Raw genomic sequence first — 24,817 nt, forward strand, 5'->3', positions numbered from 1 at the left:
CGGCCATATTAAATGTGAGCTCCACTGATTTTTCATTATCTTTTGGAGATGGTGTTACCACAAGAGTGTTTTGAAATTTGGTGTTATTGCATTTTATAGGCTGTTAGCAAAGTTTTAGAAATAAACTCTCAGGCAAGAGATATAAGAAAAGTATATCCTAGGAGCTCCACTGGTATGCTGATTTGCCAATTAGTTTAATAATTTAGACCTTTGTTGACTAGTCGTGCACCATATGAGATAAATGTAGTAGTACAAGTAAGTACTACTTAGTAAGTAGTAAGTGTACTAGTTCATTCTGTGCGTTTTGTTGACAAAGGCAAGTGTTCAAGTACAGGTTGAGTGCACGTGTTGAATCTTCCTTTAAACTTGGTTCATGCTTTAGCTCCAGTCTTTAATGCAGCAAATCCTGTATCTTCACTGGCTACATGATCTGTACTTCTCTTCTCCTCTCAGGCATGGTATCAGTGCTGGACCTGATGCAGGGTGGCTTCCCCTCCCGAGCTCCATTTCACGAGCTTTACAACATGTACAAGCAGTATATGCCCAACAAGCTCGCAAGGCTTGATCCTCGACTCTTTTGCAAAGTAAACCTATTGTTTATTTGTGTCTTGATCATTGCATCTATAATTAATAGCTCATCTATTTTTATTGTTATTCACCTAAAGTTCTTGTGTACATAATTAGGATTAGTATGATAGATGGTGGCTACTAGGTGGATTATTTTTAGAAAAAAACTACGTGACTTTTCATATCCAGTATCCAGAGTAATCCCTCATCGATTTCCATGATAAATGATATTGGTTTATCATTGGTTGGTTACAGAAACATTTGAAAGTCAAATGACATTTTAATCATACACCCATGGTTAAATATAAAGTATTTACTTAATCATACAATGTACAATTAGATTCCACACTAATACAGTTGATGATTAGGCTGCAATTAATGATTGATTACAATTATTGAAAATTACGTCTTTATTCTGATGATCATGCTTGTAATGCAATGTCTAGATTCTAGAGTATAATTAACGTTTAAGGGCTGTAAAGGCGTTAATAATAAGCTCTTTTTTCTGCTGTCTCTCAGGCCTTGATTTTGGATTTTCACAGAAGCATATGCTCATTTTAGGAGCTTTTTTTTTTTTTTTTTTTTTTTTTTTAAATATCTGATCTTTAAATGTTGTTTTCCCCCAAAAACTCTTTACAGCAATTTATGTTTTTCATTTGCTATAACAGCTGGAAATTTTACCATTATAATGTAATTCTTTGACAGCTACAAACTTCATAAACACTTTAGCTGGAAAGTGCAAAACATTATTGACTGTGTTACAGTGTGTTCATGGTGTTGTTTGCATCTATTTGGTGTTTTTGAAAAGTTGTCAAACAAATCTTAATTATGTCTTGGATCAATGAAAAGGAAAAATCTTTTAAAAGTCTAGTTTAAAATTCTTCGAGAAATGTTACTTAAATCAGGCCTTTATATTGAGTTTTCAGATAAGCATTTTTAGGAATGTTTTTTTTATAAATGTCATGAAATATGCCCCCCCCCCCCCCCCCCCCCCCCCCCAAATAAAAAGGGGTTAACAACAATTTGTTTTTCATTTGCAATACCAGCTGCAAATTTAACCACTATAATGTAACTCTTTGACAGCTACAAATGTCATAAACACTTCAGCTGCAAAGTGGCAGAAAACATTACTGACTTGTTTATTGTATTCAAATCATTCTGATTCGAACTCACAAGTCACTCTGGCAATAATGTTCAAAACAGCACAGAAAACCAAATGTTTAAGTTTCCAAGGCATAAAAACATCAAATGTAACATCATTGAAATGGAAGAGCATAAGCACAGGCTTGTGGCCATCATGCCATTCTTGTTGATCTCTGATAGACATTTAATAAGGTACACACTGCACTGTCTGATAATATTGTCTCCTTCTGCAGGCTCTGTTTAAAGCGCTTGGTCTCAACAAGAACGATTACAAGTTTGGCTTGACCAGGGTTTTCTTCCGCCCCGGGAAGGTGATAATTTCTTATGATATTTCTCATGAGGGTTGGGATTATACAAGACTGTTAAAGCCGCCATAGTGTTTCATTAAGCTGGTGCACATGGGAACCTCGTAAATGGAGCTATATAAACCCTAACATGTGTCTGTGTTTGCCTCAGTTTGCAGAGTTTGACCAGATCATGAAGTCTGATCCGGAGCACCTGGCCGAGCTTGTAAAACGGGTCAATAAGTGGCTGGTGTGCAGCCGCTGGAAAAAGGTCCAGTGGTGCACACTGTCAGTTATTAAATGTACGTCACCCTTCATAACCTCAGTAAACTGCCTTTCATAAAAGCAATTAAAAGCATCCCATGCCCTCCCATTCACCTGTGCAATGTTACAGTTTGATGCTGTTGATGAGTAAGCATCTTTTTCCTCTTTCTTTTACTTGGCACAGTGAGGAATAAAATCAGCTTCAGGGCCAGTGCCTGCATCAAGATTCAGAAGACTGTTCGCATGTGGCTATGTAAAAGAAGACACAAGCCTCGGTATGTACACACACCAGCACACCTCTATTAGTGTTTGGTGTTTTTGAAAAGCTGTCAGTGACAGATCTGAATTATGTATTGGATCAATTAAAAATCTTTTAAAAAGTCTAGTTTAAAATGTTTGTTTCATATGGTTTTGAAAAGCTTTTATACTTTTTTTCCTAGAAAAGTCTACCATATTTGTATTACCTTGAAAAGATCTTAAAGGCACAGTTCACCTAAAAATGAATGAATTTGCTGAAGGCCATCCAAGATGTAGATGAGTTTCTGTTTCTTCATCGATTTTGGAGAAATTTAGCATTACATCACTTGCTCACCAGTGGATCCACTGCAGTGCATGGGTGCCGTCAGAATGAGAGTCCAAACAGCTGATAAAAACATCACAATAATACAGTCTATCAGTTAATATCTTGTGAATTGAAAAGCTGTGTATTTGTAAGTAACAAATCCTTAATTAAGATGTTTTTATCTTCAAAACATTGCTTCCAGTTAATACGAGTCCATTATCCATATTGCTTTCTCCAGTGAAAAATCAATCTTGTCTGAATCAGGAGAAAAATATGCACTGATTAAGCACGAGAGAACTGTTCAGAATAATTATAAATAAATATGTTGGTGGATTTTGATGTGAAAAGACTTCAGGGGATGGACAGAAAGTGGCATTGTGGATTATGGACTCGTTATAAAGCTTTAATGATGGATTTGTTTATAGCAAACACACAAGACTTTACACTTCACAAGATGTACATTTATGAACAGGAGTCATGTGGATTACTTGAGATTTATTGTGATGTTTTATCACCTTTTTGGACTCTCATTCTGACGGCACCCATTCACTGCAGTGGAACTTGGTGAGCAAGTGATATGATGCTAAATTTCTCTTAATCTGTTCCAATAAACAAGCAAACTCATCAATATCTTGTATGGTCTGAGGCATTTTACATTTTGGGTGAACTATTCCTGTTATTAAAAATGCCTCTCAAAATGACCCAAAATATCAAAATGAGATCTAGTATAGAAGTTAGAAGCATTGAAGATATCACTGAAGAGGTGAACAAAGGATATCTTTTTGAATATACTAATAGACTGGACATAAAAGTGAACACCATAGTCTCTATTCTCTTGGCAGCATTGATGGCATGGTGAAGGTGAAACATTTGAGGAAGAGGATGGAAAAATTCAGCGAAGCTGTGAATGGACTCAAAGAGAGAAAACAGGAAATGAGCAAACAGGTCGAGGAACTGGCCGCCTCCACCGACGCCCTCATGGCCAAGATCAAGGTGAGCTTTTCCACTGGAAAACCGCCCAAGGTTGACAAACCCCCTTTCTCCTCCTCCAGCTTACAAAGCACAATGATGTTACGCGGTGTAGCTCTTTTTTTTAGTCTGCCGTCGTGTATCGGTTGCCATGCATAATTCAACAGGTGTGTGTTTTTCCATGTCCTGATGAAGGCTGTCTAAAGCTGTGGCTTGAATTGTCTGTCAGCTTCAAGTGTCTCTCTTTTTAGGACCTAAAGAAAGAGAGCAGAAGCTTTTGATCTCATTCATCAGAAAATCTAGCACTCAACAGCAGAGTAAATAAATACAAATATGCAAATCGACAGTCGACAATGAGATTTCTGTCTGCAGATTATCATTGACATTCGCACCACACGCTGTCAAGCCAATTTTCAAGGCTTTGCCGCATTATGCCGTTTCTAGTGTTGATTTCTTGCCTTCCTCCGAACTTTCAGCTGCTGCTGATTGAATGCAGTATATGCATTGTTGTATTCTCTACGTGGAGCCCAACCTCATCTGTCAGACTCCGAGTGCATTATTGACAGGGAGCTCGAGAGACATTGCGCCCTCTCCCTGATAGATAGCTGGCACCAGAGCTGAAACTTTTCTACCTGAACACTCCGTTCCTCCCTCTAAATGAGATGCGCTCTGCACTTCTGCACCCGTGATAGCCCTCTTTGTTATTAGCATAGCACGTTTTGATTAGCATCTGGTTTTTGATTGGCAATGCCTCCGATTACCTTACCATCTGGACTGGAGATTACTGTGGCCTCCCTGGCTAATAACGTAGATTGTGTCAATGGCTGTCATTCGACACACTAGTGCTAGCTCATCTAGCGTTAGGGGGTGAGACGGACCTTGTCATTGAGTCCCCACCCCTCTGCGGTACAGTGATCATTCACAATGCTTGCACCCCTCCACGCACCTCTGGTGCTCTGCCAGATGGCACCAAATCCACATCCAGGTTTAATGAATATCTGCAGGATATTAATACAACTGCGGCGCATGTGGCCCAGCGTCAATGCTGTCGCCGAACTGATGAGTAACCACTGAGTTGCTGACACTTTTTTAAGAAAGCTTGTTCAAATTTGTTTAATAAAGCACAGGAGGAAAAATTTTTCTTTTTAAAGGAGCCGCTGAGTGGTCTGTCCTGTCATCATTTGTCATCATTTACTCACTCTTCCAACCTCTTATTATTTTCTTCCTGGAAAAAAACAAGGAGATATTTAGATATAATGTCCAAGCTTCTGTGTTCCATACAAATGAAAGTGGATAGTGATTTATACTGTCAAGCTTTGAAAAGTACTTAAAAGTATCATAAGTAAAATAAACAAATGACAAACACTATATTCTAAGTCTTCTCATGAAACCCGATGAGAAACAGATGAAATTAAAGTCGTTATTCACTGAAAATCCTACCCTCAGTGTGAAAATCTCATCTTCAGTCATTTTAAATACTGTACATATGGAAATCAGTGGTGTCTGCTCTGACATGTACAAAGGCAGTATTTTTTTTTTTCTTTTGAAAGCAAGCTCAAATGACATTTGTGAGAATACCTTTGGTCAATAATGGGATACATTTTGCTTCCTCCTCCTATTGTTAGAGAACAGTATTACATGAAGAGACCAATATGTTTCAGTGAAGACCAGGAGTCAAATTTGAAGTTTGATCAGTTGACACAGAGTTTACTGAACACTTTCCTGAAGCACGTCTAAAGGCTGTAGAAAATGAGTAAGAGGATCCAGCCTTTAGAATACAAAAACCTAGTACTTAAAGTAATATGGATAAAATGAATGAGTACAAAACATCAAACTCTAAAACTCTTGATTCGTTTGATTGCATGATGATCAAATGAATTAAATACAAAGCAAGTGCATATTTTATTTTCTGAAAGCCGGACTAAATTAATAAACATTGTTATTGCATTCCTACCATATAAATCCACTTTTATTGTAATGAAAACAGAGGCTCTCATTTTGTGTTTCACAGAAGAGATTAAAGTCACACAGGTTTGTCTTTCAATTGAGTTCAACATACAACACGATCAAGTGTAGTCCGAACAAGTGAGCCTCTTCTTTTCAGTGACCAGTATTGCCTGATTCCTAAAGCAAATGACTCTTATGAACCAGTTATTTCAATAAATACCTCAAAAAGACAAGTTACCAGTTTTAATCATGAGTCTTATAAGATAAATTTCTTTTATAAGTAACTAAAGTGGACATTATAACTAAAATATATCCAAATAAATCAAATCAAATCAAATGTAACACTTTCTTTTCATCTCTACTGTCAGTCTACGGTGATGAGCCGCAACGAGATCGAACAAGAGTATGAGGGCCTGGTGAAGCGCTCGGAGCAGCTCCTCTCCTCAATGCAGAAGAAGAAGCAGGAGCAGGAGGAGACGGAGAGACTCAAGCGCATCCAGGAGGAGATGGAGAGAGAACGAAAGAGACGTGAAGAAGAGGAGCAGTTACGCAAACAGGAGGAAGAAGACCGCCGCATGTGAGTCACGTCGCAAGTTTCGAATAGGATGAACCGTACATTAGGTCAGAGTCCCAGTGCATTTGAAAGAAGAACAGGAGCTGAAAAAAAGGGTGTGGGAGGGGATTGGCAGAGAGATTAATACATCACTGAAGGCTTCGGCTTGACCTGCTCTCTCTTATGCATTCTCCAGAGTCTGCTGTCATGGACAGCATCTGTCATCGTTTTACAAATCAGGCCATGATGATATTTCTATGTTTATAGTCTTGTCAAAGAATATTTAGTTCCACACTAGTATACGCAACAACAGCAACTTTTATGCTGCTTGCTTTGTTTGGTGCAGCCCTTCTAACCCTGAAACCCATATGGATTACTAGATTATCTGGATTTAATTATTTATGAACATACACATTTATGTAAAGCTTATCGCGCAGTTGTCATTTAAGCAACATCTCAGAAATTTCAAACCTTCTCAGGAAGTTTTAGGTAACAAATGCAATTAGATCACAGCTTTATAAGCAATTGCCACTCCTTTTATTCAAAAAGCGCCATGCAAGCTTTTAATTATGTCATTTAACAATGATATTAAATTATATAATAATTATATATATTATAGTATATAATATATTAATAATACATAATATATGCTGTATGGTATAGAATATAGTATATAATAATATATCTATATATATAAATATGTATAAATATAAGAAGATATAATAATGAATTTGGTCTTAATGAGATGGAGAAGATGTTTTAGCATGGCCCAATTTTACTCATTGAGAGATACTGCTTTTACTACTCTTTTACCTCATTGATTTATTGGAGCCAACATTAGCTGTATAACTCCAGTCGACGTAAATTAAAACATTACACTTAAGTTATTTGCACTCTCTCTATGTAGAACTTTTTAAGAATACTGTCTGCTGTGCCATTATAAAATTGAACCTGTCCCTTATAAAATATATTGTGATGTTCTTTGTTTCCTGACCAGATAGCAATACAGTGTTTTAAAGCTAACTTTTGCATTACACAAACATACCAGGTACAGTTATTTGATCATTTTATTTATATACATTACCAATGATGACATTTTGCAAAATAACTTGTAAAAATAGAATATTCATTCTTTTGTTGGCCCTCACTAAATATCAAGGGTTTGATATACAGTGGGGTCCAAAACTTTGAAAGGTATTAATTTAACATCCTATTTAGACCTAGAAATTGAGGATTTTTAGGATTATGATGGACTCTAAAATTAGTTTAAAAATAGGCATACTGCCATTCAAAACTTTCTTTCTTATATATATATATTAATGCTTAACTTTGATAATAATAAGAAATGCTCTTTGTGTAGAATGTGCACTAAATTAGCACATAAGAAAGAACATATTAGAATGATTTATAAATGATTATGTGACACTGAAGACTAGTAATGGCTGCTGGACAGCTTTGCCATCACAGGAATAAATTACATTTTGAACTATATATTAACATAGAAACATACACTATAACATGACCTTTTGATTTGTTCATGTCAGCTCAAGTACCGCTGTCAGTAAATCATAAGGCGGACATACAATACGGGGACAACTTTTCTCCGACGGTTTTGTTAATAATATAATTTGTAATTAAAAATGACTTTTGGACCCACTGTAATGCAAATCACACTCCTTCATTGTGAGCAGCAACCATTCATTTGAAATTGTATCTTTACTGTACCCCTCCATCACCCTCATGTTTATTTCGTGAAAGTCTCCCTATTTTCAAGGGCGAAGATTTGGCAAGGATGCATGTTGAATATCAATACCCAAATCCATGATCAACAAAGTACAAAGAAAGATGCAGCAGATTTAGTTTGCTGTTTGTTAGATGTATATAAATGCATAGGGCTTTTGATATGAAAATGCTAACATTTAGTAACGACGCTCACCAACAATGCTCATAGCGCACTATTCAATTTCAGCTGCTATTGAAGGGACTCGCTTGCACTAAAAAGATTAGATGCAGTCCACGTTTCTCTTTTGTGACAGTTGTGAATCCACCTGTGGGTGTTTTCACATCTCTTCCTGTGGGTCATTGATCAGGAGGAATAATTCCCCGCAGGCTGGAGTAACTCATTAACGGTCCACCCTTCATCTCTCTCCCATCAGGAAAGCCGAGATGGAGCAGAAGAGGAAACAGGAGGAAGAGGAGAGAAAGAAAAGAGAAGAGGAAGAGCGAGTCATGCAGGTGTGTATGTGTATACGTGCTCCCTCTGTGTATTGATTCCTCTCCTCCGCTGACTCCTTCGGCAAACCAAATGCCCACTCCGTCTCACACTGGCATGTTCAGAGCTGGCCGGGACTGGCTGTTCTGCAGGCATAATCATGACTGTATTGAGCTGCCACAGCGGCCTGTGGGTTTATTCATCAGCCCCTGCTTACCTCCTGGGGCTGGATTATGCTGCGTCTGCGGAGTGAAAGTCCTATGTCTCCTCTCTCCTGATGGTGATGCTGTGTTTGGGGGCTTGGCTGACTTCCCTTGCGCTGCTCCCTCTAGATGTATCGCCCTGCAGAGACGCTTTGTGCCCATGCTGCCCGGAAACTGTTGCACACTCTTCAAAGGCTTCTGTGCTGCTATTCTATTCTATTCTATTCTATTCTATTCTATTCTATTCTATTCTATTCTATTCTAGGGATAAATCTGGTTCAATGAATTTTCGATCTACCATTTTATATTAAAACGTAAAACCCTTCTGTTCTGAGGGTCCTTACAAATTAAATTTTTCTTGTGACAATTTCACTGTTCTATTTTTTAAACACTATTATTTATTAAAGCATTCTATTCTATTCTATTGTAGGGATAAATCCGGTTCAATCCATTTTCAAGCTACCATTTTATATTGAAACGTTCTGCTGTTTTATTAAAATTCACTATTTTATTCTGATTCAGTTGTTCTGAGGGTCCTTACAATTCTATTTTTCTTCTGTGCCAGTTCTATTTTTTCGACGCTGTATTATTTATTAAAGCATTCTATTCTATTCTATTCTGTTCTATTCTATTCTATTCTGAGAATGATTTAATTTCTTCTGTGCCATTTTGATAGCACTTTACAATAAGGTTCCATCAGACATTTGTTGAGATGAGCTAACAATGAACAATAATTCTGTAGTATTTTATTATATTAGTTAATGTTTCAACATTTACTAATACATTTTTAAAATCAGAAGTTGTATCTGTTGACGTATTTAACAATAACAGTAATACATTCTGAACTCACATGAATCAACAATTATATTTTATAAACTACAATTAATATTGATTGTTGGTTGATGTTAGATAAAACATGAACTAATGTTAACAAATGAGCCCTTATAAAATCTTTTAAGCCTATTTCCATTAAATGATTTTATTCCATATTGTGCCAAGTCTTTCTCTCTTTCTTCCTCTATCTTTCTTTTCCCCTTATATAAAAATGATCAATGTTTATTCTATCACCTTGCCTTGAAAATACAATTGTTTCTGTTAACTTCAAAAATACCTTGGGAGTCCTTGAATGAACTGAAACCCTTTGCAAAAGAAAACATTTGCAGTTCACTCAAAGACTGTTGTCACACTGTTTATAAAATGTTTATCACTGTTATTTTCAGCCATAATACATCACTCTGTTTTCCACCAAGTCTCTCCTGCTTTTAGCAGTTTGATTCATAGCTCAGATTTATCATGACCAGTGTGTCCCAGACTGTCCTCACACATCTAAAACCACCCTGTTCATTTCATTTGTTTTTATTCTTTTTCCTTTTTTCATTTAGCACAATCTAGACGTAGAATCCCAAGCCGGCTGGCTGCAGTACAGTCTCGATGATACACCCAATCATACTTTAGCACACAGCAGGAGCGTAATGGCTTAATATCCTTTCAGTGGGCAGTGCTATAGATGGGTTACGGTGCGTCGGGGCAGGGCCGGCCCACTAATCTCTCTTCCCTCAGATGTACCAGACGCCAGCGGATGAGGAGATTGAGGGAATTCTGTAGCCTGCCTTGAACAGCATCATAGTGATTGCGCAGAGAAATGTTATGACCAAAAGGCTGCCGCAACCTTTCTTAAAGTCAGCAAATCAGGTGTGAGCTGGTATACGCTTCTAAATTGAACTTTCTTTTTTTCCGATCAAAATATTCCTCATCTGGCACTCGTGGGCATATCAACATTTTCGTTAAACAATTCCTGTTTAAACAAGAAATGTATCAACACTTTTCCAGCTAATGCCGGTGTGACGTACATTTACCCCAACCCTTCATTTAGGCAAGAGGAGAACTGGTCCCCTGACTGACTGAGCTTTTTTCTCCTCGATTTCTCTCACCTGGTGGAGTTTGGGTTCTTTGTCTCTGTCTGATTTTGTTTGCTTAGTTGGCTCTAAAAACACTTAATATTCAGTACTGCCATCGATTTGACAGCACTGATACTGTCAGATGAGAGCAAAACTTGAACGGAATTGAGTTGAATAATGACACTACTGTCTCCTTTATAGCTGCTTTTAGCTAAATCAAATTTATTCATAATTCATGAATTGTTCAACATCGATGCTGTTGTTGAACTGAAATGAATGAACATTGAACTGACTCGAAGGGATAGTTCACCCAAATATTTCTTTCTTATGTTGAACATAAAAGAAGATATTTTGAAGAATGCTGGTAGTCAAAATATCAGTTGATGTATTTCTTTCCCTACTATGGAACTCAATGGGGACCAACAACTGGTTGGTTCTTCAAAATACCTTCTTTTTTATGTTCAACATAAGAGAGAATTTTATACAGGTTTGGAACAACATGAGGGTAAATGAAGCTGAATAACAACACTATTGTCGTCAGTTGAGGTGATTATCGCTAACTGAATTTTTTTATAATTAATTTACACATTTTTTGAACTGAACTGATCCAACATTGAACTGACTGGAGCTGAATAATAACAGCTACAGAATTTTGGATTTGCCTCATTTTTGAAGTTTGCATCATTGATTCTGTTACTTTCTTGTTTAATACTGTGAAGCTGTTTGACAGTGCAGAAACGGCGCCCGTCAAACCATTAAATGGGGTCCAGGCTGGGTTTTACTGGTTAGTTCTGAATAGGTGCTGATCTAGCTAGCTGCTCACCAACAAAATTTAGCAAATCAACTAGCATCTATGTTGTGAAAATGGTGGTTTTGCTTGAGGACACCAGCAAACAAGCATACAAAAGTCTTTTCTTTTTTAATAGGGATGGTGTCAAACTCATTGGAATTCTTCTTTGGCCCACCAAATATGCTCAAATATGTGGTCATTACCGTCGGCACCCCTGCCGGCACCCATTTGTATGCTTGTGTCTCTGTGTGTTGCCATCCAGTTGGAACTGAAAGAAGGCACAGGTGTGGCAAACGCCGAAGGTGTTGAGATTGTGTGTGTGTATTATTGATTTGTGGGAATGTATGTTTGTTCCAGGGTGAACTTGAGATGCAGCTGGCTTTGGAGCGGGAGGAAGAGACTCAGAGACAGACCGTCTTGGAGCAGGAGAGGAGGGACAGAGAGTTGGCCATGAGGATCGCTCAGAGCGAGGCAGAACTCATCCAGGATGAAGCTCAAATGGACCCCAGCTTGCGCAGGTACGCACACACACACACACACACACACACACACCATAATAAAATAATAAAGTCGACATCTCAAGCAGCGTAACCGGGTGAAATCAAACAAAGGAAGACTCCACGCCAGGTTGTGCCCTGGTTACCATTCATAAAACGCACATAAACCGCAGATATTTTTATATGGAGATTTCCATCTGAAAAGCCCCTGTATGGTCTCAAGCGGCGACAGAACAACAAACAATGAACAAGGTTCTGCCAGACAGCGTTACATAAATGCCATGAATCATTTTTACTGCAGCCAACTCGTGTGTCTACAAAAGCAGGTAAACAGAAACACAAGATGCCTGCGGTGCAGCACCGAGAGTCATATTTCATTTAGTTAATGGAAGTGGACAAAGAAGTGTTGCCTGTTCCTACTTTATGTATAATAAAATAAAAGGCTGTTCTGCTGTTATTACACGTGCTAACTGGGTGCTGAGAAGACCGTGTTGTCATCCAAACCTTTTTTTTTTTTTTCTGTGCTTCCTCTCCCCTCCAGTGACGGTACCACAGGTGTTTGGTTCTTCACAGAGATGTAAGAGCTAGAACAGGCCTCTTTTTCCCCTAATTTTCCACTTCATTGGGTCTAAACACAATTACCCACAATCACGTCCTGTCCTAATCTCACCACAACCTAGATAGAGGATTACTCATAGAAAGTCACAGCAAACAATGGGCTAATTCTTAGTTTTGATATTAACCTAAATACTTCATAAAGTACTTGAATACATTTTTTTCTTGGAGTTCTTGGATTGAATATAGAGACTTAGCACGTGGTTATATTTGTAGATTTGTGTTCCAACAGAAATGGAGCATGAACCAATAAAATCAAGAACATAACTTGAGGATTGAAGTCTTTTTTTTTTTTTCTACAGGTGTTGACCAATTACAGTTCTCTTAAAATCATTCTTACTGTTGTCCATACTTTGAACAAACCCCCAACACCAAATATTAGGGCTGTCAATATTAGGATGGGAATTATGTTAATCGCGATTAATTGCATCCAAAACAAAAAGTTTGTGTTTACATATTGTATGTGTGTATACTGTGTATTAAGTATATATAAATATACATTCATACATATATGTATATATTTAAGAAATATATGTAATATATATTTATATATAATATAAATCACATATAAATATATGCACAGTACACACACGTATTATGTAAACAATTAATTGCGATGAATCAATTTAACAGCACTACTAAATATTAATCTTTGGCATTTATACAATAATATACTATTTTTTTTGCTTGACAAATGATAAAAGGTACAAAAATCCCATAAACGTGCACTAAATGAAGCATCCAAGTCATATCTACAGATCAGATTATCATAGAGATTTGAGAATGGGCTCTACGACACAATATAGAATGTATAGGAATGCTCCGGAAACCACTCAGAACACTCTGTTGTTGTGGTAGCAAACAAAAAAATCAAGCACTACTCATGCTTTCCTCAGAAAATGTTAGTAGAAAAAATCATGGTGCTTTTAGGAGTCTCTTATAGGTGTTGATTCATTTCAGTCTTATTTCCATTTTGTCTTTATGTTAGGAGCTCAACAATCCTATTTCCATTTACTTATGTTGCCTCAAAGTATATGTTGGATTTATGCATGTCTCGAGCTCTCAGCATGAATATTTTCAGCTCTGGATGATGGTACTTGAAAAAGAAACTTGGCTTTGCATTTTAGTGTTTAAGGGTTGCTTTAAAAGGAATGAGAATTTTGTTGCAGTGTGTTTATGATCCTCCTTCTTGTGCTGTCATCTGGAGTCATCAGTTTCAATTAGCTTCTAGCAGAGGGAAAACAATAAAATATCATCCTGTTTGGTCTTCTCTACACGTCACTTAGGAAATGCCCCATATGGCAGTTTAGCTGTGGAGTCATTAACCAGAAGCAGTGGTGCTTCTAACTCTGCCTGTATTTTTATAGTAATACTTCTAGAGGTTTGGTTTGTACAGCTCTTTTGCAAAATGTAATGTTTCAGAATTTTTTATTTCATATTGTATTTTCTGCTGAAAGCTATAGTCACTGAATGCTTTAAGTGCTTAAAATGTATGAATATCATTGCTTTACATAAAATATAAAATCAAATGACATCTGCAAACAAATTATGGTAAAATGCAGTCTCAGACACTTTTGTATACTTATCAGTCTTGAAAATGGTTGCACTTCATAACATTTTTGTAGAAACAGCATTTATATGAAATTAGAAATATGTTGTAACAATGTAATATAATATAATATACAGTCATTTTAATATTTAATAAAATTACTTTGAAAACTTCTATTTTAAAATCTTGGAAAATGTGCTTGTACTACAGTATCTTTACAATTAATGTCACATGGTTTGATATTTTGTTATATATATGGGTAGTTGACAAATAAATATTGGACTGTGTCCTAATGGTGTGACATAGCAAAAATGTAGAAAAATAAAACTTAGATGATTAGAGCTTACAGCTCATGAAAGTAAAAAATCCAGTATCTCAAAATATTAGAATATTTCCTAAGATAAATCAAAAAAGGATGTGCAAAACAGAAAAGTTCAAGTTCTTTAAAGCATGTTAATTTATGCACTCAATACTTGGTCGGGGCTCCTTTAGCACAAACTCCAGCATCAGTGAGGTATGGCATGGAAGCAATCAGCCTGTGGCACTGCTGAGGCACAATCAGCTCGTCTTGATTGTTGGATCGACTGTTTTTCATCTTTCTCTTGAAAATATCCGATAGATTCCATATGGGCCTCAGGTCAGGCATGTTTGCTGGCCAATCAAGCACAGTAATATCATGATCAGCAAAGCACTTGGAAGTGGTTTTGGCACTGTGGGCAGGTGCTAAAGTCCTGCTGGAAAAGGAACTCCGCATCTCCATAAAGCTTGTCAGCAGATGGAAGCATGAAGTGCTCCAAAATCCCCTGGTAGACGGCTGCATTGACTTAGGACATGATAAAACACAATGGACCAACACCAGCAGACGTCACGGCACCCCAAATCATCACTGACTTCGGAAACTTCACAATGGATTTCAAGCAGCTTGGTTTCTGTGCCTCTCCAGTCTTCCTCCAGACTCCAGACCTTGATTTCCAAATGAAATGCAAAATTTTCTTTTATCTGAAAAGAGGACTTTGGACCACTGAGCAACAGTCCTGTTTTTTTTTCTCCTTAGCCCAGGTAAGATGCCTCTGATGTTGTTTCTGTTTCAGAAGTGCCTTGGTAGCCCTTTTCCTGAAGACGTCTGAGCGTGGTGACTCCAGCTTCAGTTCACTCCTTGTGAAGCTCTCCCAAGCGTTTGAATCGGCTTTTCCTGACAGTATTCTCAAGCTTGCAGTCATCCCTGTTGCTTTTGCACCTTTTCCTACCCAATTTATTCCTCCCAGTTAACTTGGCATTTAATATGCTTTGATACAGCACTCTGTGATAGTGCTGGGCAGTATACTGGTTCATACCGAACACCGATGTTTATTTTTCTTATGATATGAATTTTTAAAATACCGCAATACCGGCATCATTTAAATAACGTTCGGAACGCGACACTGTTAGAGAGAGGTCTCTTTTCACTATTGCATTGTGGCGAGGACACAGCTGTATGTGTTACTAAGCATGAAAGTTCCGAAACTGAAGCTGTAGAATTAGTAGAACATGATGACACAGAAGAACTTATCCACAATATCCACCGCGTGCTACCATCAGCTCCCACGTCTCACACACGAGCGCAACTTAAGCACTATATTTAGCAACTTTCAGACCCTTTTAGCGGCTTTTTTTCAAAGAATATACAAACTTAGCGACTTTTTTGGATAAACCTTATGGTTCAGTTGTAAGATATCGCCAGTGCTGCCCCGCGAGCGTGAGATTTGACTCTCCCGGCGCAGTGTCGCCTCTCTCTGCGTCTGTTCTGTGCAGTGAGCGGCAGAGAAGAAGCAGTGCATTCAGCTGGCCGTACCGCAGCAGACTCGCCAGTAAATGAGTACAAAACAGCGTTTCCAAGCACCTGTCACTTACTGACAGTTTGGAATTATAAATATGAGCATATTTCGTCTGTTAATATTATGCACTTTTTTGTTTGTTGTTTTGTTTGTTTGTTTGTTTTGTTTGTTACTCAGACACAGACAGTGCGCTGCATGAGACAAAAAACTAATATAGCCAAACCACCGCATAGCCGCTCTTTAGTGTAATGTTAGATGCATGTTGATTTTTATCAGACGATGTCGCAATTATAAATGAGTGACTCCTGGTTAACATGTAGGCTATTAATGGGTCGTATTTAGTCACTATTTAGTGTGGAATTTTTCTACAATATTCTCTCATCATGACAGTAAAATAGGGCATTCTAAGTCAATCTACTGCAGTTTTTCCTCTCTCAGTCAGTAGAATATGTGGTTAACACCCGGTCATGCATGAAAAAAATAAATACCATCATATACCGTGAAACCGGTATAGTTTTGAAAAATACCGTGATATAAATTTTTGGTCATACCGACCAGCACTACTCTGTGAACAGCCACCCAATTCAGTAATGACCCTCTTTGTGGAGGGTGTCAGTGATTGTCTTCTGGATCATTGCCAAGTCAGCATGAGCTCTAAGCTTGAATCATCAAAATAAAAAAAACAAAAATAAAAAACATTTGAAATGTTTTTACATCTAATGAATCTATGATAGTTTCACTTTTTGAAATGGGTTACAATTTTTTTTTCACAATATTCAAATTTTGAGATGCACGTGTGTGTGTGTGTGTGTGTGTGTGTGTATATAAAATGCAATAACACTGATACATTTTTAATATGTAGATATTTTTGGGGCCACTGTATATTTTAAAAGGTATTTCCCACCTTAAATAGCTTTAATGGAGTTCAGTACTTTTTGTTATTAGTTTGTAATATAGTAATTACTTTTTTAAATGCTTGCTCGACTGTAGTTTAACTGCTTTGAATTGTGAGCAGCTTTCCCAGCACTGGTGTTGACATTTCATTACTGTTTGTCTGCGTGTTTGTGTTAGCACTCCGCTTACACCTGTATGAGTGGGTTAATCAGCAGGGTTGCTGGTTCAGTGACTTCTCTCGCAGGGTCTCTGTTAAGCAGCTTTGCTCTTCACAGCTGTCAGAGTCGACAGAGTGTCCCTACATCCAGTGTCGCCATGTTCAGCCATGCAAGAGCTCCTCCCAGACACACACTCACCACTCACACTGACAACCCTCTGTCTCTTCTGGGACTCCTGTCACTGCTTTTATATGAGAAAGTTTGCTTTAAGGCTGTAGGGTGACGTCATCACTTTATGACTTTAAATCTTGGCCTCAGGTACTGGAATAATTGTCTTCAGAAATGATTTGGCTCGGGAGATTGCAGGTCTTTCTTAAGTAGGATGAGAATTATGAGCTTGTTATTGAAGTCACCTAATCAAACAACAATCTCTCATAAGGTTATCAGGGTTCATCATTAGCTGTGCTTATCATGGCATCATTATTATTCCTCATACCATTATACTTGGGGTTAGAGGTGTAGGATAAATTCAGATCAGGCTGTGAAAAAAAATCTCATAGGTTTACATTAAAGAAGGGATGCTACAGCAACTACCCAGAACACCCCAGTATCAAACACTGAGAACACACAGCAACTACCTAGTAAGACCCTAGAAACATGGTAACAAACATTCGGCACCTAGCGGTGCCTGACAACAACTTAGAAACTTGTTGAAAACTTCCCAGAACACCTTAGCATACACACATATCCCTGGAAACCCGCAACCAGTTTTGCACAGGCAAGGTTAGGGACGGGTTTGGTGGTATGGGTAGGTTTAAGGGTGGGATAAGGTGTAAGGGATGGGCCAACAGTGTAATTATAAAAGTAACACAATAATTGCATTATTGCATTACCAAATGATGGCATTGGTATCACCAGATATACAATAGTCAACATTTGAAGTGGATCAAAAAGGTTCATCAAAGTTGTCATAAGACAAGAATGCATTTTGGTTTTAGGACAACTTTGATGAAAGGTTTTGATCCACTTCAAATATTGACTACTGTAGATCACATTCACTGCTTATTTATTTCTTCAGCCATCCAGGACCACCTGAAACCATATCAAAAACCTACATGCTAAAAATTGTGATTGCATAGTACACAAGTCCTGAAATTGTTGTATTTAGTGGTGCCATTAGGATAACAATCAGGCTGGTGATGGTTTTGCAATTGCCCCACAGACTCCTCACAGACCTTGTGTGTCTTTAGTAAAGAAGAAGACGATCCCTGCTCTGATTGGCTTAGAGCACCGTGGGAGTCAAGATTGCAAAAACCCTTGCAGAGCTCACGTGCGGCCCTCCCTCGCTCACCATGAACCATCATTAACCGCCATTAACAACCCTTGCTGTTGTGGCTCAGTGTTGCCAAGGCTGCATCTAATTTGCTCAGTGAGGTGTTAATTTGGCATGATCCATGCTATTTCCATGTCAATACAATTTTCAGAGAGAATGTATCTCCACGTTAGCAGAAGGCCAATTAATCATCTGATTGTGCTGTGGCCTAGGGAACGTTTAGCAGCTGGTAACAGGAACTTAGGAGATAGATCAGAACCTATGGAGAAATATGAAGCTAAGAAAAACTCAAAATTGCTCCTCCTCTGTGCAATTTCAGGGGTGCGCAGGTGCAGGCCAACAAGGTGGCAGCTGGGGTGAAGAAGTACGACCTGAGCAAGTGGAAGTACGCTGAGCTGCGAGACGCCATCAACACCTCCTGTGGTAAGAGCAATCAGTCCTCTCAATCTGATCGCAGAACTTCCTGCTCACCTGAAGCTGTTCATGTCAAAAAGCATGTCATTTTGGAGATTGGAGACTGACATGTACTATTTTTAGAGAGATGGAGGGACTAGCATGTAATATTTTGAAGATGGAAAACTAGCATGATGGAGATTGCGACAGCACAGCTTTTTGGAAGTGACTGATTTTGTAGCTTGCTCTCAATCCATAATTTATTTTGAAAGTTAATGCATTATATATGCTGTGTTTTTATTTGCAGATTTGTTTATCTGTCTTTTATGGTAGTTGAACCATTAATCACAAAGACTTAAATCCATTTTGTGCTTCACTGACTTTTTGGTCTGTTATGTTGGTTTAATTTTCAGTTGTCTCTTGACTCAGGAATAGTTCACTCTAAAATGAAATTTATGCCATAATTAACTCACCCTTTTGTCAGTTCAAGCCCATATGGTTTTCTTTCTTCTGTGAAACATAAAATCAAGCCATGCAGACTGCTTTTATTTTGGTGCTTTTTTTTTGGCATTTCCCTATAAATATTCACTTTTATTGTATGGAAAACAGCAGCTATGACAGGGGTCACAAGTCCTGCTCTTGGAGGGCTAACATCCTGCAGAGTTTCGCTCCAACCGGCTCCAACACATTTGCCTGGAGGTTTTTAGTGAGCCTGAAGACATTGGTTACTTTGATTCAGGTGTGTTTAATTAGGTAGGAGCTATGGCCCTCCATGAACATGTTTGGACATCCCTGAGCTATAAGACATTCTGATAAACATCCTACAGTATTTTGAATTCCATTCAAGAGAGAAAGTGTTGCAGATGTAGAAAATTTAGGTTTAGCATATTGGTAACTATTTAAGCTAGGAAACTTATGGTCTTAATTTAATTGAACGTCGACAGACTTTCTAACAGTTGTTCCGTGTTCATGTTCAGCACGAGCCTGAACACTTAAAATGAAAGGTCATGTGAAACTTGGCTCGTTATACATGACAATGCAGTATGTAATCTCTCACCCTTGTAGATATAGAGTTGCTGGCAGCATGCCGAGAAGAATTTCATCGTCGTCTGAAGGTGTACCATGCCTGGAAATCAAAGAACAAGAAGCGAAATACAGACACTGAGATGAGGGCTCCCAAATCGGTCACTGACTATGGTAAGATATGACCTGTTTCCCCAAGACAATAGGCCTGCACGGTGGCGGAACAACAGAATTCAAATTGTCACAAGTCGTATGTAGCTGGTGATTTCATTTGTAATGGCAAAAGGTGATTCAGCATAATATTTATTCTGGAAAGATACTCTTCTGAAGTCCTTTTTTATGTGAATGTGTGCGTCGCAGCAGTTTCTCAAGGTTGAATGTGCACTTTTTGTTTGTTGTTCTTTTCAAGAACCTTGCGGCACATTTTGTGATTAGCGTTAGCATTGTCATGCACACAATGCAGACAGCTAAAAGCACATCTAAAGGCACTCACTGCCGTTTCAAGGAAATCAAACCTCTCTCTGATTTTCCCACTTGAAAGGCACGTCACAGTGTTTGGTTGCTGGAAGACTTTAGTGCTTTTTAAGTGTTTGCTCGTGCAGAACAAACAGAAGATTTAGAGTTCCGTGACCTGCAGGTCCTCTTCAAACTCTCAGGCTCTCTTGTTGTGAAATCCTCAGATGTGTCTTACCTTCAAACAGTGGAGTGTTTGTATCAGGTGCATGGGGCTTACGCTGCTTCTCTCTGAGAGATGAAATCAGGCTTCTGGCTTTGCAAAGTCAATATTGAAGTGCTGAGAACTTCTCTGAGAACTTTCTTGACATTATGCCGACCTCTGAAGCTATTTGATCTTTAGGGATGACGGATTTAAAATGCGTACTTCTTTTTATGATGCCACTCATGTCTGGTTAATATATTTTTGTGAGCATAAAGTATAAATAGATGGTTTGATGTAAAGAATTTGATTTGAACAAATGCTATTTTGGTGTTTAACTCATACCATTTGGGGAACAAACATGAAAGATGCCTCAAATCAAAGTGTGTTGAGGAGAGATGTGAAGAGACCTATCTTAAAGTGCCCCTATTTGAAATGTTCGGTTTGAGTTCCCAACAACATGGTTACATGCATGCAAGGTCAAAAAACACTTTTGTTTTCTTATAATGTGCATTTAAATTTACCTTATTTCTCAACAACTCTTGAACTATTTGTTTGAAGATTCATCTTTCCAAACCCCTCCTTCGCACGAGGCTACTCTGCTCTGATTGGTCCGATGACCCAGTCTGGTGTGATTGCGCATGGCGGAAACGGAATGTCGTAAAGACTCAAACAATGGGTATAGGCGTTAGCCAAACAGACATGAAGTACTAATAAATCACTGACTCCAAGTAATAAGAACAACAGACATTCTATACACAACACACAAAACTACATATTTTGCACTCGAAAGAAAATTAAAGAAACAATTAATAATCATATTTACAGTTTGTGATTTGAATGCCCTTACCCATCTTTCAAGGACAACCGGTTTACGAATATCGTGTTGAACTCACGTACGGCAACACAGCAAAAGTTATACTGCTGTGGGATCATAGTAAAGATGAATTTAACCTCTGATTCTGCACAGCCTCATCCATTGGAAGTGAAAATAAACCAAGGTTCAAGTTTTCGCAGGATGTCCACGTAGAATGTAGGCAGGCATTATGCAAATGTGGTAACTTGTGAACTTCATGAAAATGGAATTCAAATTTTAAACGACTCGTTTAAGCGATTGAGAGTTGACTCTTTCTTTTGAGAGGCCACAACTTTGATCCACTTTCAGTTTTGCAACTTTGTAGACTGTTTACATTCACATACAGCTACATTGCACTTAAAAATCCATAATAGGGACACATTAAATGAGAAGGACCTGAAATGGAATGATATGAGTTATAAAGACTGCAATATGATATGCAACCTGGCCTTCAATGGAGAACTTGAAAGGAAAAGCATCTAGTTGGAGATATGGTGCTGATATACTGTATTTCAGGTTCATTTGGATGATGTACCATGGGGGTGAGAATTTAAGTTGGAAAAAAAATATGGCACCATAGCAGAACAGAATCTTACAGGAGAGGGACTGAAATTTCAAGTAGACCTCTACCTGCTGGTTTTTGTGAGTGGGACAAAATGTGAGAGAAACAGGTGGGACAAATTATAACTTTTTAAAAAAAAAATTCCTGCAGTGGGCAGAAAAGAGAGAGAACTCTATACAAATCCATCCCGTGCCGAACTCTAGGTGCACCTCCCAGAGCAACCACAAAAAAATGTACTTGGAACACTTTAGCAATTTGATTGCAACCAACCCAAGGGCCCTAGAGTCATGGCAGCAAGTTTCGAGTGGACAAATACCACTATCAGATTTTTTTTTTAATTTAAAAAAAAAAAAATTATTTTATTTTTAATTTTCTCTTATATTTCTTCAGCCCAACAGAACCCCGCTCCACCCGTCCCAGCCCGGCAGCAAGAGATTGCAATGAACCGACAGCAACGTTACTTCCGCATTCCCTTCATACGACCCGCGGACCAGTACAAAGACCCCCAGAACAAGAAAAAAGGCTGGTGGTATGCTCACTTTGATGGGCCCTGGATCGCCAGGCAGATGGAGCTTCATCCAGACAAGCAGCCAATCCTCTTGGTAGCAGGTACCAAAGGCCTTCTTCAGCACTACCTAACGTTTTGATAAGATAAAACTAAAATTTTCCCCTACTGTGAACAATGAATTCTTCAGAATAGAAGCAGGATTTGAAAGATAAAGCATTTGAAACCGTTACTGGAGTCTTATCTGCGGATGTGAGGTGTGTACTCGGGCATAGCGTGATGCCTTTTATCCTTTGCTGTACCCAGGTAAGGATGACATGGAGATGTGTGAGCTGAGTCTGGAGGAGACTGGGCTCACACGAAAACGTGGAGCAGAGATCCTCCCGCGCCAGTTTGAGGAGATCTGGGAGCGCTGCGGTGGGATCCAGTACCTGAGGAACGCCATCGAAAGCAAGCAGGCCCGACCCACCTACGCAACCGCCATGCTCGAGAACCTTCTCAAGTGAACATCCACCGTTCCTCCTCTTGGTTTACATGATCTATGCACGTGTAGATGTAGACGGTAAAGTGGGGTAGCTAAAACAAAGGGCTGCACAACTCTAGTGGAAGCAATTGCTGTCTAATTTACTTTTTTGTTTGTAGTTTGTTCTTCATTTTGCTGTGAACTTAGAAACCAGTCTTCATACAAATCCGAGACTTGCTTGAATCTGTTGCTCAGAGATGCCTTAAGATTTTCAGACCTAATTCATATTTCAAAGGGATGTTGTTGAAATATCACACTCATGCAAATCTAAAATACACTAGGTGCAATCTTTCTAAAAGGACATATTTCAGTAAAAATCTTTCAGTCACATTACTGGTATAGGTGAGGTGGATTATTTGTTACGTGTTAAAACGCGTTTGAGCATCCTGACTAGCCCGAGCAACACTGGCTTAGCCAGTGGCTTAGTTTGGGGGCAGATATGCCCCTTTTTTTTGCAGTTCCATCAGCTAGTGCTGCAGAAATGACACACTTCGACCTTTAAAATAAAATTATCTTATAAGACTTAAATGGACATTATTGTGGAGAAACATTTAATATTTGAATACATTGAATAACTAGTCAAAGTATCCTTAATTTAATCAGATGATGGTGGTAAAGGCCAATGAGGATCATGCACTGGAATAAATTAGGTTGTAATATTTTGTCTCACCTGTGGTTTCCAAGAAATGCACCATCTGAAATAGCCTTTACATCTATTTGATAATGAATTTTATAGATGCGCTTAAAAGCAGCTTTAGTTCATAAAACATGATATTCACTGCTGTTGTGCATGGTTTTGCTCAGCAATTTTGTACTTAAATCATGGGGATATGCTAAAGGGCGTATTCATTTCTGTTCAATTAAGTGATAATGGCACCTTTGTTAATGATTTGCTGTGAATTCTGTCGGCGTGTGTGGTAGATTTCGCTCACTTTTACATTTATTTATGTACCAACTCAAGAAAATATTACGTTTAAATGAGCTTGTGCTCTGGAGTGTCGCATTATGCGCTTCTCTGGCCCTTTCTTATCTCATTTGGTTATAACTGCCTGAAGAACAGAAGTAATGGAAAAACCAATGACATTCTTAACATTCTGCAAACTTAGCACAGACCAAATTGCTGCATTTGATCAATTTGCTGTCATTATCCAGACATTGTTTATTCATATGCTAATGTTTTTCTCCATTGAGCCCTTTCCTAATTAAATGGTGTCATCTTAAACTATCAGTTTATGCATAGTATAATTTGTTCATTATTTGTTTCTTGTCTTCTGGGTTAAATATACTCTGATTTTCTGGCCGCTGTTGCTCTGATCACTTTGCTAGACCAAAATAAACACGTTCCATATGAAATCTGGGTTATGTTTAGATCTTTGCCTTTGTAGTTATAAAGAGTTTTGGCTTTAGTCAGGGACCCTGACTATTATCATGAACAGTGTTGGGTGTAACGCGTTAATAAGTAACGCGTTACTGTAATTAAATTACTTATCCACTGAAAAAGTAAAGTAAGGGATTACTGTTCATTTTTAGGTAATTTAATTACAGTTACTTATAAAGTACTTGCGTTACATACAGTAAATAATTTCAACAGTTCTAAAAGCAATATTGAATTTGAAATCTAAATTTACCGTCTAAAGATATTGAATGCAACGGCTTTAACCCTCCGCGTGCGGGTGCGTTCACTTTCAGATTTTCCTGATTCACAGAGAAACCTTAAATACTCAAATCAGGGCCGGCACCAAGAGGGGGCATTCGCGGGCAGAGTTACGGTGCCCCCCACTTTCCATCCTCTCCCCTTCTTGCTGAACGTGATCGTTTCGAAAGCGAAAGTGAAACCGGTAAAACAGCGCACATAAGAAAGCGATTGCACGCTTTAGCGAGCGTCAGAAACTGCACGCAATCACAGATTGCACGATTCCCACCCCCCCCCACCCCACCACACACACACACAAAACGTGATTTGTGCCGCCCCCCCCCCCCCCAGAAATTCAAATGCCCCTCTGATGGAGGTGCCCTGGCGCCGGATACATATAAGAATCAATAGAATC

The 24,817-nt window shown here is 38.4% G+C and overlaps 1 protein-coding gene across 1 annotated transcript in view; it reads left to right on the top strand.

The window, feature by feature from the left end:
* The window catches only part of LOC306850612 (unconventional myosin-VI), a 56,141-nt gene extending 32,014 nt beyond the window's left edge, over window positions 1-24,127 (top strand). The window contains exons 21-32 of the mRNA XM_079386327.1: window positions 454-584; window positions 1,944-2,021; window positions 2,167-2,296; window positions 2,443-2,533; window positions 3,663-3,813; window positions 6,105-6,313; window positions 8,446-8,524; window positions 11,750-11,910; window positions 18,572-18,675; window positions 19,711-19,842; window positions 22,132-22,350; window positions 22,553-24,127. Of these exons, the coding sequence (XP_079242453.1) occupies window positions 454-584; window positions 1,944-2,021; window positions 2,167-2,296; window positions 2,443-2,533; window positions 3,663-3,813; window positions 6,105-6,313; window positions 8,446-8,524; window positions 11,750-11,910; window positions 18,572-18,675; window positions 19,711-19,842; window positions 22,132-22,350; window positions 22,553-22,752 (1,685 nt within the window). The 3' untranslated portion in view covers window positions 22,753-24,127. The remainder of the gene's footprint in view (window positions 1-453; window positions 585-1,943; window positions 2,022-2,166; window positions 2,297-2,442; window positions 2,534-3,662; window positions 3,814-6,104; window positions 6,314-8,445; window positions 8,525-11,749; window positions 11,911-18,571; window positions 18,676-19,710; window positions 19,843-22,131; window positions 22,351-22,552) is intronic.
* Window positions 24,128-24,817: the final 690 nt, after the last annotated feature.

This window comes from Barbus barbus, assembly GCF_936440315.1.
Source record: "Barbus barbus genome assembly, chromosome: 30".
Taxonomy (NCBI): domain Eukaryota; kingdom Metazoa; phylum Chordata; class Actinopteri; order Cypriniformes; family Cyprinidae; genus Barbus; species Barbus barbus.